The 16,579-nt window shown below is 35.3% G+C and overlaps 1 protein-coding gene across 4 annotated transcripts in view; it reads right to left on the reverse strand.

Annotated features, from left to right (window-relative positions):
* Positions 1-16,579, reverse strand: part of AKAP6 (A-kinase anchoring protein 6) — a 271,026-nt gene that overhangs the window by 86,280 nt on the left and 168,167 nt on the right. For all 4 annotated transcript variants that reach the window (XM_035552112.2, XM_050710844.1, XM_035552114.2 and 1 more), the window contains one exon: positions 1,688-1,836. In XM_035552112.2, coding sequence (XP_035408005.1) covers positions 1,688-1,836 — 149 coding nt within the window. The remainder of the gene's footprint in view (positions 1-1,687; positions 1,837-16,579) is intronic.

Here is a 16,579-nt window from a genome sequence, read left to right on the forward strand (position 1 = left end):
TCTGCCTCCTGTCTGGCCCAGAAAGGTGGCCACAGCCCAGAAACAGGGAACACCAGTAGATCACCATTGCCAGTAATAAGCATGAAATTATGAGTGCAAATGAATGCAGCTAAGAGCTTCACTATCTGCTTTACACATATGATACGCAGAATTACAGACTGGATTTTTCCATGAGGCTTAAAGCTTTATAGCCCCAATCCTCAATAAAATCAAATGTCTCTTATTGTCTAATTGTCTTATGTCCCATGCAAAATTCCAACCTCAAGTCTTGCTCACATTCAACTCTGGCTGCAAAATTATAAGCTGTTTTTGAACATTTAGCCCCCAGTGCACATTTATATACATATACACACCAATTCGGAACAAATTATTTTTATGGTTGGCAATAGCTGCACTAGCGTGTTTGAGAATCTGACAGATTTCTGCATATGTAATCAAGATCTCAGTAATCCTACATAATTAGCCCACATCAACTTTTCTAAAACAGTCATCTTTCCATATAATAAGAGGGGATGTTTACAAGGCTCATTTATCTTTACAGTTGGTAATTTAATAAAACTATGTTTCCAAGACCTCAACACTGAGTTAACAATTGAAAAAGGAAGTTATGGGGGTAGGAGCGTCTTGGTCAGTGACTTTCCTTGAACGCAAAATTGAAGGTAAAAGTTCTACTGAATTTTCTGGTTACAAGAAAACTTGTATCCAAATGAGGATGTACCCAAACAATGAGCACTAGTTAGCTCCTTTGAACTGCTTTTACCCCGTACTATTATGAACTCACAGGTCTGTGTGACATTTAGAGGAGCTAGTAGTTAGCAGATAGGGTTTTTTTAAAAGCCTCCTAGAAAAAGTCTTAAACCAGAACTACAAAATATTTTCTTTGTTGTGAAAAAAGGAGGGGCAGCCATTCAAGACTTCATTTCAGTGATTAATCTGTCCAAGATTCTTTGCTCAAGTTGTCAATAAAGGGGTTCTTTTAATATATGTATTTTTATATATATATACACATGTATAGGCACTTACATGTATAGTATGTGTGTATGCGTTTACATTTATTAAGTCAGACTGAGATGACCAACTCACGTGAAAACAGTTAAAATTGCAGCTTTCTAGATGTACAAAACTGGGATGCTTAACTGAGAACTGTAAGTTCACTTACATATATGCGTGTGTGTATATATTTATACACTTTTATATATATAGAAAAAGTTTCATATTCAACTTTCCTAGTCACTAGTAGAATTACAGTTAGCCAGAATTGTCTTACAGTGGAGTTAACAAGTTATAAAGACATTTCCTTGAAAGATGCTAAGAAATCAGAAGAAATGAAGACATAACAGGAGAAAAGCTTGAAATGAAAGGACGTTACATTTATTTTTAATCAAATAATGGATTGCTATTAGATAATGTTAGGTAGTCCCATGAACAAACCATGATTTAGATAAATTATCCAGAACTCATTAATTTTGTTAGGTAGTCCCATGAACAAACCATGATTTAGATAAATTATCCAGAACTCATTAATTTCTGCATTAATATATGAAAAAATAAATATATAGAGACAGTTTTCCCCTGCTTCTTGACCCAGGAAGAAAAATCCTGGTTAACTAGAAGCAAGAAAAAGTATATCATGTAAAAAAAAATACAGATCAGTGAGAATAAAACAACAAAAAGAATAGTTCCCTACCCATTACTTCCCACTGTGTGAACTTTTGACATATCAGCAAACTCTTCCTTTCGCTTGCTACTACTGCTGTACTGCTCGCTGTACAGCTTTAAGGACATCTGTTCAACAGCATCTCTTTGTGCTTCCAGATAGCATAGCTGAACCTCAGCCTAGAGAAAGAAAACAAAAAGAAAAAAACAATAGATTAAAAAAAAAATCAGAAAGAATGCATTTAAAACAGCTTTTGGATTGCAACAGTTTTAACACAGAGGAGTATACACACCATCATTTTTCTCTTTGCATTATAGTCAAAAAGGTTGAAGCAGTAAGTACGATAAAAGTACAGTGTATTCCCAAATGCTAGAACTGAAGTATTTAGGTAACTATCATGGAATGTGCTAGATAATCCATGAGATCTATATCCCATCAAACGCTGCATAAAAACGTCTGGATGTTAATAAAAACGATACTAGAAATGACACACTATGTCAGAACAGGTAGATGTATAAACTAACATTTCTCAAAGGCTTCAAGACTGATGTTTTCAACACACTGCCTGTGCCTCATAATTAATGAAAATCATATTGTTGTAGGCAGTTTTATTTCAAATTGCAAGTGTAAACAAAAACAAGCAACTTGGCATTATTCACATTCTTCTTTCCCGTAGCTGTTGTCCATGATTACTCAGCAATTTTGATTGCAATGATAGAGGCAATAAGTTAAAAATGGTGTTTTCCATCAGACTCTGTGCCTGGCCAGAAGAATGTTGAATAATATTTGGCATGATAACTTATTGAAAAGACACTTTATTTATTGCAGCTGTAGTGATCAGTTTGATTCTGGAACTCAGAGAACCAGATGATAAGAGGATGAAATCTGCTGTGTGCCACACTTGCCCCTAGGAACAGGGAAGAGAACAAAGGGCAGAGTAAGTTCAAAAGCACTTGGGGACCAATATGCTATTGTTTTCTTTTAATATGCTTCAGTGAAAGAAAACCGCATTACAAATTCTGATAATGCTTCAAAAACCTCTACTTCTGTGTAACTACATACTCATTTATATTAGTAGGAGAATGCCTGCTGAACTATTTGGTACCATGGCAAGTAAACACAACAAGCATGGAGGAAATTCTGTGCAAGAACTCTTGCATTTTCTGTGGCTGCAGACAGGGAAGTGAAGAGTTCGCTTGGTTGTTGACAGCACAGCAGAGTTACCAGTCTGTGGAAGAATGGCAGCTGTAAAGAGAAAGCAGGGAAAGGGCTAGAGTTGAGAAGGAAAACGTGCAAAATCCAGACTAAGGACAAATATAGGCAAGTGAAGAGAAGCAGGCACTGAAGAATGGCAGTGGAGAAAGTCTGAAAGAAGGTGCAAAGGTCTCAATAACAGTTGTGTATATTTGCATATGCCTTGCTTTAGCATTGATGCAATTTTTGCTGAGTAATAGTGCAGCTATTTGGAAAACTCATTTCCTTCTCTAATTTTTCCTCTTACAGTGAAATTCATTATGTTTGGCAGTAAATCGCAATATGTTTTCAGAAATTAAACAGAAAAACTAGCAAATTTTCCAAGGAGATAGCAGATAAAAATCCCAAGTAAAACATCCAGGTTTGTTAGTGCATACACAAGTGAAATACAAGTGAAGTTTTCATACCTAGTCCAAAACAGTGGAAAATGAAACCACGCAGGGTTACCCATGAAGAAGCATTACTGGCACACAAAACCAGTTGGGACTGTTCCAGTTAGCCAGAGTAGGCTGCTAAGGTTGGAAAGAGCTGTAAAACACACTACTTTTAGAAACTATAATTAAAACTGCTGCTTATTCAACTCAGAAATGACCAAAAGAAGCAATAAACACACACCATTACCTTCCTGGTCCCCTTCTACCTCCAGGTACCTTTTTCTTTAAGGTGATAAACAATCCCCTTCCCTACAGGGATTCCTGATTGACCTTCTTTTTTAGAAGGATTCTTCACCAACCAGGATAATCTTTCAGCTGAGTATTTTGTACTGTCCACATAAGGCTATCAATTTTCTCTTTTAATTTATTCTTATCAGAAAGGACTTATTCAGTTTGTTTTCATATTAGTTATGGTTGGGCATGACACTTTCATGTAGGCATGACACTTTCAGTCTAAAGCCCTATTGTGAAAGACTGATAACTTTCCAAAACAACTACCTTAAAATATATATATATATATATATATATATATATCTTATATATATCTTCTATGACTGTTTTAAGACTAGAATTGAAATCTTCTGGATAATTTAAAGGAAACAATTTCCCTGCTTTTCAAGATGGACTTGGAAGTGGAGACAAGTGATTATACTTCTTGCTTTTTTCCTGATCTTTAACTTATGTACACAGAATAAAACCCTAAACTTCCCCTAAGTAGTCCAAAAGCAGGAAATTCACAGATAATCTAGACTCAGTAACCTCCCATATATGAATTAAAACTCAGCCCTAATCAAACACATGCTATTACTCAAATAGCACAACTATCTCAATAGTTGAGATAAATTTTGGGAGGGCATTTTCTAATTCCTCCCCCTCCCCCCCCAGTTTCCTGTATATTTTAAAAGAAAAGGGGAAGAATAAAGCAAACCTCTTTTACCAGATCTTTCAATCTCTTCACTTGCAAAAAATAAAAAAATAAAATTGTAAATAGGTAAAAACTTAAATCAATATGAAAAATAAGAGAAGAAAATGGAGGACAAAATAGAATAGTGGGAGAAAGAATGTACAGGATGGGCAGAATAAGTAAATATATGGAGAGGGACGCATGTGTTTCCATTGTTTCTTCCTTACAGTTAGAAGGCCCTTTTCTACTGAGGATTATGAACTCCATTAACATCACACACTATGAATCCTGAATACAAGTGATTTTGTCCCAGTCCTTGTAGCACAGAAATATGATCTCTCCATAAATCAACTATCTCTGTTTTTAAACCCACTTGCTGTCTTCAACTATTGCAGATACTTACAGCAACTCAAACTCGGGCAGTGTAGTTTCAGATGGATCTCTCTGATTTCTTGTCTGTATGAATTCATCCATCTCACTGTTGTACTTAAGCATTTTTTTGTCCCTGTTCTACTGATACCAGCTGCAAATCCAAAGAGGCTTTGAAGACCTCAAGTAGGTATTGATCAGTTTAAGTCTCAAAAAGCTACATTCTGCAGAAGCTGAACTAACTGGCACAAGGCACAATCTAGAAAATAGTACACAGCATGTATGCAGTAAATCTACTGCAGTTTATTTTCATCTTAAAATCTTTAATAGGAATGAAGGATCAGTTTTGCAGTATTCTGGCAGAATAACAGTAGCATCTTTATTAATTGCTAACCAATAGAACAGCTACTTGTTTTACCCTCTAGCTTATTTTGAGAGTGCATTTTCAGATTGCCCTACATATGCTTTCACGTTACTTAAGGCAACTCTAAGAACTTAATCTCTATCACAAACACACCACTATAGATGTGGATGTCTAGCAAATCCTAAGAAAGCCTGCTAAGATATGCATCATTCCAAATATACATAATAGAAATTGGATGGGAGGCAATCATTCATTTACTCTTAATGCCCGAATGCAGAAGTGAAAGACTGAACATGCCAAAATAAAAAGAAAAAAAAAAAAGCAAGGAATGATGCTCAGCAGTTGTTTTCCACTTCATGGTCCTCCTATCCTATAAGTGACATTTTTGCAATAAAGACATAATCACAAAGATGCTGGTGATGGTTTGTGGTCTGGTTACACAAACTCTCTAACCGTCACTGTCCTACCAAGAAGGAATGAGTTTACAAGATTCAGTTGTAAATTAACGTGAGATATTTCCAATAATCAAATGACAAAACACTCTGATTTTTCCGAGCCCGGAGGACCCAACCTCTGTACATGACTATGAAAAACAGTAGTCTGTGTCAAAACAGTGAACATTTTCTACACTTGTGCCAAATATTCAGATCTAGTCTATATAGTCTATATAATAGTCTATATAATAGCCTATATAGTCTATATAATAGTCTCTCTATATATAGATTATATATATATAGACTATATATATATATATAATAGTCTATATAATAGTCTATATAATAACAGCAAATATTTTTAAGGCTAGAGAGCTCATTTTCTAAAAAGCAAGAGCTTATAAATAAACTAAGGGAGCCTGGCGTACAGACTCTACTCCTTAAGGCTGGCTTTGCATGACAACATAGAACGTCCTTTCCTATACAGATCACTATATAACACGAAGGGGTAATCAGAGACAATACCAATCAATGAAAATACATTGTATTTCTTGTTAGACCTACATGTTAGAATGACCTTATTGTGAAGTGGAGAAAGACAAGACATGGGATAATGGCTGTTACCGTGGGAGGAGGGAGACTGAAAGGTTATATAGAGAGTGTCAAATGAGAGACTCAAAATTTACACAAATGTAAATTGGAGATAAGAACTCAGTGTTGTGTTGTTGTGCTGTAAACAATTTTTATATCGGAATGTGCTAGAATAAATATCTCTGAATTTGTGTGGAAGGGAAAGTGTTTTCAAACACTGTTTCCTAGCGATCATGTCTTTTGTTAGGAACTACATTACGGTAAGCAAACTATTCTGTTTTAAATATACAAATTATACTATATACACTTGACTTTGAAAAAGTAGAAAAAGCTATACCACTTGTACACTACACTGTAATTACTACAGAATTACATGTGAAATACAGGCATAATTTAATTTTTCTGCCATTGGTTAACCTTAAACTGTATAAAAATATTGTCTCAACTTAAAGCACAAGTTCTAACTTTTGCCAAAAAGGGAAGTGGTCAGAGGGCGTTATGCAGCATGTAGACTTAGAAGGCTCATCCGCATGTGTAGTTTATAGAAGTACAAGTACTCAGCTGCATCATTCTAAAAGGATGCATATCCCAGCTTGGTACACTTTGTAATTTAGGATTACAAGGATGCTTGGTACGTCCTTGTAATTTACATCCACAGATAGAATTGGGAGTAATTCCTTACCAGAATTAAGTAGATCAATGCATATGACCACATAAATGCTACTTGCAAGCATTTTTTTTTCTGTTTTCTGACACAGTATTCTGGTTATCTGTCCACATTAAAAAGTTGTGGAGAAGGTCTAATTATAGGACACGAAACGGACCCTGGCTCTGTCTGCAGCTACTGAATAAAATGATATTGCGGAGTACACAGCTCAAAATATATTCCATGGAGATGCAGCTGAGAGATAGTTATTTGGCAGGCAAGAATTTGACCAAAGACTGTACAGACTGATCATCCACTACTCCATCCCCACAGCCAGCCAACACGTCTTCTGCTTCTGGTAGAAGCAGGTACACTTCGGGTAGAAGCAGGGCTTCCAAGAAGTTACCCAGGTATTTTAACTGGTATTCCCCCACCCCCCTCCCCTTCCTCTGCAAAATGTAAACAGCGACCTTGCTGCAGTTGAATTTCTTCTTAGTCGGTTACCCTTTCTGCTTTTGGCTCCCCTGCCTTTAACATCCTTCATCTTGCACACTCTCTTCAGGACTGAATCAGATTAAAAAATAATCCTATATCGTAAACTGTGTTTACTGAGAGCTGAACATCTGATAGTCCTATTACAAAGGACACACTGTGTTTTGATCATGCAGGAAATTAATTCTGTTAATCAGGGCATGCTTGTTACCAGTTAAAATCTTAGCAAAGTGTTTTTATCATCATAAATCTCAGAAATGCTTTTATATCAGTAATAACTTTATCACTGTATTTTTCAGAGTACTAAAACCATCACAACAATGTGAAACTTCAACACAGGAGAAGCAAAATTACAAGGCAACAACATTCATACTTATCAAGGTACTTAAACTCATTGTGGAGTATAAGTAACAGCAGTAACAGCGCAGTGAAGCCTGTCCAGAGGAGCTATAAAATGAAATTTTAGATAGGTTACAGCAAGTCAGAACTGCCTTCTCAGGCAGTTCCCAGATCAAGAATTAATTCAAGGAAAAAAAAAAAAAAAAAAAGCCAGTAAATAACAGCAATACATTTTGGAGGGTTTCCCTTGGCTTTCAGAACTACATAAGTTTTTTTGCTATAAAGATTAGGAACATGACCTGTGACTTCAGGACAGTGGAGTGCAAATGCAATCAGTTGTGTGGCCTCAACAGTATTGTCTGACCAAATCCATGGAGGTGTCCTGACTATTGTGTTAATTTAAAATCTGGACCTCTGGTGTCTAATTCCTGATCATCCCCCTGCCTTTGGTTCTGTTCAGTATAAAATTAAATACACTACAGGAGAATGGCATGCCCTGTGTTTCAAATAGATCTCAGCTGTTGATCCAGAGAAGTTCCCCTTATCACAAATACCAAAAAACATTGAAGGAAAGTATGAAAGGAATAACCTCTCCAGAGACTTCCAGGACTGTGAATAGTTTTGACAATAGCATCCCAAAATTGTGAGGTGAAAAAGAAAAATCCTCATAAGAATAAAAATTGAACAGTGGGCAGTATATACTTTTGTCTTGCAGGTCATCTCCAGCCGCAGAACCAATGAGTGACTGGCAGGATACAAAAAAAGGGTTTTTAATAACCAGGGACCAGGTGGAGAACAGGTTTGCTCCGACAAGGAAGCTCACACAGAGAGGGCTGGGATGACAGAACAATGCTTGCTAAAAACAGGCAGAATACACAAATTAACATATTCAGATCCAGCTGAATGCATCAATGTAATGGTTAGAGTGCATTTAATCAAAACTGTCACATGCCTTCCAGCTTTCTTCAGTGACACCTCTTGGAATGCCACCAGAATTGCAAGACTCAACGGTCCCACTCCTACAAACTCTGAAGAATTCATCCTATTAAAGAAGCAATTTATCAATACAACCTTCTCCCTTGTTTCCTTTCCAGTCCGACAGAGAAAACAATTTATTTTGGGAGGTCAGAACACAGATATGCTGTATTTAAACACAAGTTTGAACACCTTTCCAGGGCAGCCTCAAGATCTTGAAGTAGTCAGGAAGAGGAAAGACTAGTTAGACATAGAAACCCTTCCCTCGGCCTGCTAAAATTGTAAACTTAATTAAAAACTCCATTATTTGCACAGTTGTGATTGTTCCTACCATTCCCTTATTTGCACTTTTAGAACAATGAAGTGGCTTAAAAAGAGATTGTAAAGAGTCTGCCTATCGTGCAAAGCACCGGTATTTCTACAAGTCACGCCTCCCTAACAGGTTGGGTTACTAAACCATATGTACCAGCCATGCACCTAACTAGATCTGCAGGTCTGGGCATTCAAAATGGCCGTGCTCTTAAGGTTGAAGGTACAAATGGTCAAATTCAGGACAGTGAATGCATGCAGGAGAAACTCGGGCATGATCACATACCTTCCTCTGCCCCCATCCCTACAGTAATGGGCACAGACATTTCTAAAAAAAAACAAGGGAAGGTAGTTCTTGCAAAACCAATACCTCCAAGGGAAAACTACCCAATGCATCCCAGGAAGGTATGACTGAGCTAATATAAAAATGTTATGGCCTTTTTCATGGAAACTTTGCTCAGAAGTCTACTTTGTGCATATTTTGGAGGAATCTCTTCTCACCACTGGGAGCTGTACTGACATATAGCGAAGTGAATTCTGATGACTAATTTGAAGAATTTGGCTTTCAAGTTACTTGAAATTATTATATAAAAAAAATCTCTTTTTGAAGTAAATATATGGTGATTATTTAATTCTTTACAATTACGGTGCATGAATCTGCATTTACTTTGGTAATACACATTGACTTTTAATTACTTTTACCATACTGTAATAGCATTCCTGTTTTATGTTTTGATATCTTTTCATGAACTGAGAATTTTACACATTTCTATTATTTATCATGCTAAAAGGAACCTACATAAAATGCAAAAATGACTATTAAGATGATGCTGTATTAGAGATAAAGTATGAAATGTTACACTGCATCATTTGTGAGCATGCTACATAGTAATTATTTTAAGTAGTGCATAAACAGTTTGATTTTTGCCAAGTAGCTCCATTTTAAACTTTTATATGCTTGACAAATGTTTCATATTTATTAAATTAATCATTACAAAGATTTCTTTTAACAACTTGTTTGACAATTTATTGTACTGTATTGTAGAAATTTTGAGCTAAAATCTCTTTTTGATTCAATATTTTGAATCTGATACTTTGAGAGGCTCAGTAGTGTCAAACACTTTCAAGTCCAAACTCCTACATAGAATTTACCTCAAAGGTTCTTACTGAATGTTTATTTGACTTGTTCTGAAATCGAAGGCGATTCTTTCCACACCTAGAATATACACTAATTTGGTGTTATATTGCCCCTAGAGATAGGAATGTTTTCTTACTATACAATATATATATATTTAAATTAAGATCACTTTTTTCCTCTTACAGGGAGAAATGGTTATATTTCTGACTTTTTACATAGTGAACTGCTAATGATACCAAATTGTGCAGATATGAACACAGGACTCTTTTCCCTGCAAGATTAAGGAAGAACAGGCAGACCATGAAGACTGATAAACCCTGCACGTTACTTAATTAACGTATTTAACAAAAAATGGGAAATGCAGGCTTAGTACTTTTCTACATATATTATCCAAATCCTTTCCCTATCCAAATACCATGATATTTATATACATACATACATACATATGTATGTGTATATATGTTTTTGAGAAAAATTCAAAACTGAAAATTTGCAAAGTAATTTATGAAAGTTTTTAAAAATACTAGTAAAGGCTGGAAATTACTGTAGCAACAGTAAAACATACAGCTTAATATGTTGATTCATACAGTTACCTTGCCATGTATAAAAAACAAGCACACACTGGTGCTCATTTGAGTTGTTTACGATCCTCAGATGAGGAGCCTCTTGAAGCACCTGGCACCTACTGAGGTAGAGGGAACTGTAAAAAGATAACTGTTTTAAACATAAAATATGTGTATTGCTGAGAGGTCAGCTTTGCCGCTGCTGACTTCACTGCAATTTGCATACTATTAAAGTATTACCCATAATGTTTGTAAAATTTAATTTTAAAGCTATGCTGGTAAAGATGTTTGCTGAATTGTAAGCACCTAGGACATTTGGGAAATTTGTTAACACTTTGATAGTTACAGTATTTTAGCCTCAGTTTGCTTTTTATTTACCCCAACCCCACCAAACACACACTTACTATTCTCTTCTTCCACTTTATGACAATGAATTTTGAACACAACAACAAAAAAACACAAGTGTATTGCAAAGGTACAGTAATGGAGATAACTTCCCCTTTTATTTTCAATATATTTAAGTTTGTTAAAAATGTCACTAACTCATTTATTTATTTATCTACTTTTTGCTGAGGGCTGAGATCTAATTATACTCCTATAGACTAGAGGTGATGGTTATGATTTTCTGCCTCACTCTGATACAGGCCTTCTCATTAAATCTTACAGCTTGGTAATCACAGTCATCCAGTTTGTGTTTCAGTGCTGCATTCGTGCTCACCTTATCCTCTTCCCCTGGATTTCCACCCTCCTTCCCCCTCCCATTCCCCCAAGACCTTTATTTACTCCCTGTCAGAAACTGCAAAATTAAAGATGTAGAATATGAAGATACAGTCTTTGCTTCCTGTGCTCTGACAGACTATCACTTCACTCTAAAATACACTTACTCTGGGAAGTACTGATGTTAACTCACTTACAATGGCACATGAACTACAGTTCCCTTTGAAGTTTACAGAAAAGTTGTCTAGATGATAATGGAAAGGATGGAGTAAAGAAAGAATGACAAGAATTGCTTTACATACTAATAACAACGATTTAGTTATCAAAACACTACAGAACAAGCACGCCTTTATACCATTCTCTAAAAAATTTAGCTTCCTAGGGTTCTAATAGGCTTTTCCTATGGCTCAGGAATGCACGGTAGCACTCAGCCCAGTGCCTGTATCCTTATTTCAAAGAGAATCATTCAAACCGACATCCACCCTGTCAAGAATCTTGACTTTGAGCTGCTAATGCAGAATAAAAATCAATATAAATTTTGATCATTTGATGAATATTTACTTCTTTCTTTGGAGCTTGGGGATTTAGAATTGAAAACTGCTGAATCAAGTCATTTTATTTTTTTGTGTTTGTGCCAACACCAATTTACTACCCTCCTGAAAGTTCCTGAACAAGATGTCTCATGTGGCATACATGTTGGTTTTTCCTGTCAATCATAACTGTGTGCCAGTAGGGAACCATAAACATTTTCCTTTCATACTCTTAGTTCTCCAAAAAGAAGTATTTTGATTACTTCCCTGGAAAAGGTAAACTTGTCTTATTTAGACATACTGTAGAATGCCTATGTCTATTTTTCTAGGACAGCTGCTGTGCCTTTTTTGATACTATCTATTAAACATTTTATTGTCAGTATGAATTGCTTCCTACAAAGAAACAGTTTACATAAAGGAGTCACTGCAAACAAAGCTCAGTAACACAAAACAGATAAAGATGTACATTGACATTATCACTTCCCCTATATATTTTCCGAACAACTGCATGGAAATTCTGACCAGTATAATTTACACCAAATGTTTGTGAAAACGAAGATAGCAGGAGATAAATAGATCCCACAAGCGAGCAATTAAGATGTGACTCTAGCTTGCATTTCATCTTAAATAGAAATGTACCTTCAATCTTAATAAAATGAGCTTCTGAAAAATGTATATGGAAAGCTCCTATGTTTCCATAGTGATGGGGGGGTGAGGGGAGAAGAGGGAAAAGGAGAAATGATGCTTCTAAATTTGAAAAAGACCTAGATTAGTTTAACAAGAACTGTAAATGCAAGCAATTTTCATCTTGCAAAATTTTTTTATATATGACTCAGTGGCAGACAGGCTTTATCTTAAAGAGCAATTTTGTTGGTCTCTTATAAATTAAATAAAAGTGGCAGCAGCTGTCTTTCAGAAGGTTGATATAGGCTTGTATAGTCATATGATATTATGTAGACAGATGTTTTAAATAAAATAAAATATTTAGATTACTAGATACCTTGCTAGATACAAAGGCAATTATAGGATGTCTTTGTTAAATTAAATTTCTCATTTTTCTGAGAAGAAAAAAAGGGAATTGTCCTGGAAACTGTACCAACAGGAAATGATCCTATATCTAAAACAGCTGGAGACTGTAACTAATATAAATTTACTTGAAAATAAAAATGCTGTATGCCTCTAGAGACAGGCAGCAACATGCAGTAAAAACAGATGTGATATAAAATTATTTTTTAAAAACTCTGTTTATATGTACATGTAAAATATTAAGATATGATCCCCTCATTTAGAGAGACTGTTCAGGGCTAAGACAAAGTAAGAGAACAATTAAAGCCCAAAAATATAAAAATAGCGACATCTCTTTTCTAACAATAAAAACATTTTCTTGATAACTGCTGCCTTCTACAAAAATATGACACTTTAATTTGACAAGGTTTCTAATATGATAACATTTTATTACATTACCAAGACAAATTTTAGTGGAAACCTTTTATCTCAGCACTTTAAGGTAAGTTTTCATTCACGTCTACCTTATATGTATCAAATTTCCAAAAATAACTTTAAAAGAAAAGCCAATATCCAGCACTCAGATTCTTTAGATACTGTATTTAAGAAAGCTTTCCATGGTGTAAAAAGGGAATTTTGCCAGAGTAAAGACTGCACAACTGGGTCTTATGTTGTGGGTGTCTTATGAACTCTGATATAACAGACCACACATTCTTGTCTATGTCTATCTAATGCCATTCAACCAATTTGCTCCCTACATTTTTGTTGAAAACATCACAGTATAACAGGCTGCATCCGACTCTATGCAGCTGTAGTTGTTTCACTCTCCCAAAAACCTCCATTACAAACTTATCATGACTCTAGACCCAAACCCGCTCAACTTATTAAGCTGCAGCACTGAAGGTCTTGACTTACTCATAAAGCAAACATTAAGGGAGTACATGCACCAAAACATATGAAAAAAGCTCTTTACAGGTATGCCTTTCAAACCATCATTGATAGTAATCTATCCAAATTTGCACAGCTTCCTTTTTCCATGTATCCTTATAAAATGATACTGTAGAATCATATTACTTGGGATGCTTTTTACGTAATATTCTTCTATAATTTTAATAAACAACAATAAACTTTTTTTCTTTCTCACATATAACAAAAACAGCCCTGATAAATAAAACCAAACCAAGACAGTAAAACTACCATATAACAGTATACAGCAAGAGAAGTAAATGGTGTTTAAGATTCCTTTCAGAAAAAAATCATGTTGGATTGCTTTCATTTTTTTTCCAGTAGCCTTAATTGGCTAAGTGCCTTTGGTCCAAGTAATACCCAGAGAGACTGAAACTCAGTAATCTTGTAAATACAATGATTTCAACAGATTTTCATCAAAGACATGACCATTACACAAGATTATTTCTCACTTAGAATGTAGTTAAAATTACCAATTTACTACAAGATTTATTTTTACAGTATTCTGGGCTAATAACAGCCCAATAAGCATGAGACATTTGGCTATTTTTAAGTAAGTTTAAACAAATATTGTCTAAATGTATATGAACAATTTCACAAGGAAAGGGAGTTAGGTCCAAAGCAGACTGAGAACTGCACAATCACCCTTCTCAAGATGAAAGGTCTAAATATGACATATGTGTGTAATAAATGACTACACAATTGCATATTTTAGTGTTTTTTCTTCAAATAATGTTAGGAAGTATAACTGAGATGACAATAACACATCACAGTATAATGCACATACCTGCTGCATCTTTTTAGCTTAAAACCTGACTCATAAAAATCCTATGGAAATTTGATATTTCTGCAGCTAAAATAAGATTCATATTGACTTTTGGAACCCAAAGTTCAACTACCACAAAAAAAAAATCTGTCAAAGAAAGATGCACATTTCCATTACCCATAAACAAGACAATAACTTGTGGCTGTACAGTTCATGTAAAATACATTATACTGTTAAAGAAGTTGAGTACTACTATATGGGAATTCTGGGCACTCAGATTATGATAGAACTTGATTTGTTTCCAATACAAACTAGTGTGATTTCTAAACCGTGTAGTGACCTTGCAACACGACATGAGATAAAGGCTTCTGAAGTCAAAATAGTAGTGTTTCCACAGAGGCCACATAGGAATTACTCTTGGAGATACTTCTGTATTACATGTATGAACAAAATTTGGATCCTACCACAGAAGCTCACATCCATTCTTCATACTTCTTCATCTGTCCATACCAAGAGAAGTTAGCATGCTTTTGAGCTTAGCTTCATTATAATTGAACCATCAACATCTTATTGGAGCAGGCTCAGATTAAAAGTTCAAGTTTGGAGCCATCAGTAATAATTACCATAGAAAGTTGTATGGTCACAGGACATTACGGTCTTGTTTATGGAGCTTAGGTAGAATTTCCAATCAGCATGATTGCATCTATTTCTAGTGCTTTGTTAATCGTTTCCTGAAGCTGCTCATTAAAAGCTCCTGTGTCAACACATAATGCTGCAGTGGCTGAAACAGAGATTGGGAATACAATCACATCTCTTGGCTTGGCTGAGAAGTAAACTGCAACATTGCTCACTTTATCACAAATGCTGCTTTCCCATTTGATAAAATGCCTCACCATGTCATGGAACAGTGGTCATTTATTTCAGAGGAACAAGCTGAATCTTCACCATTAAACAATGGTTGTGAGCAAACATCATTCTATTTTTGTCTCCCTCAACAATGGAATTGCAGTGAGACCCAAGTACAGCAATTTAACATCTCTCTTACAAGATTCACAGAAGTGATGACAGCCCCAGACAATAATCGCTTGCCAATACCATAGCACTTACCTACCAACTGTGAAAGCTCTCATACTGTAGTCAATAATTGAACCGACCAATTCCACTGTGCTGCATGTGATTGGTGATATTATCCCTTTAAGTGTGTTATTTAAGTTTGCAGTGCAGTTAATTGAAACCCTACTAGATGCAAATCAAAAGTTTCAGTCTTAATTGAGATATTTTGAAAATTGAACCCATTGCTTCAGGCAGGTGCTACATGAGATTCCATTAATATAGGTAATTAACATTAGCCTCTGCTTTAATTAACATGCACACTTTAATTAGTAAAGCATTAACCAACATTAAAAAATCTGATCTTCATGCATCACAAAAACTGCAAAGTTATGACTATGTTATATTTTTTCTAAGACTGTAAATCATACAACATATAATTTTTTTCCTTTAAATACATCAATATATACGTATTTTTTAAAAGATATACTTATAAAATGTATCTACTTCTTTAGCTGAATGTTTAAAATGGTGGGAAAGATTTCTTAAGAATACAGAAGAAATTAGAAAGCTTACGTAATCCTTCAAAACTTCTGTCTAAAATTTACTAATATATATATAGGGTGTTTGTATACCTCTAAATAGTTGCTCTATGAATGAAAATAATTCAGTTGCAATCAGATCCATTGCTCCCTGTTAATCCTATGGCAGTGCCCAGAACAGTATTTTTCAGAGCTGGCATTTTTAAAATAAAAGCCCTGCCCTAGCTTTGTTTCCCATCATGCTTGTTTTAACACATTTTAACATCATGCTGCTCCCTAGAGCAAGTAAACCACAGATTTGCAAACATCGTCTTAATGTCTTCTGGAGTTTGCACAAAGCCTTAAACATCCTCAAGCAGGCACTAGCCTGTTCCTCCAAAACTTTTTGTTCTACTGTGTCACAAATCCTCGCCTCTGAGAGAACAAGTCACAAGGGAGCTGTGGTGATCTAACTGACCTGGTTCAAGATCAGCTGTTCTGCATGGCAGGTCCCATTTCTAGGTGTAGAAGCTCTATAAAGAAGGGAACTTGAAC

This window comes from Cygnus atratus, chromosome 5, assembly GCF_013377495.2.
Source record: "Cygnus atratus isolate AKBS03 ecotype Queensland, Australia chromosome 5, CAtr_DNAZoo_HiC_assembly, whole genome shotgun sequence".
NCBI lineage: Eukaryota > Metazoa > Chordata > Aves > Anseriformes > Anatidae > Cygnus > Cygnus atratus.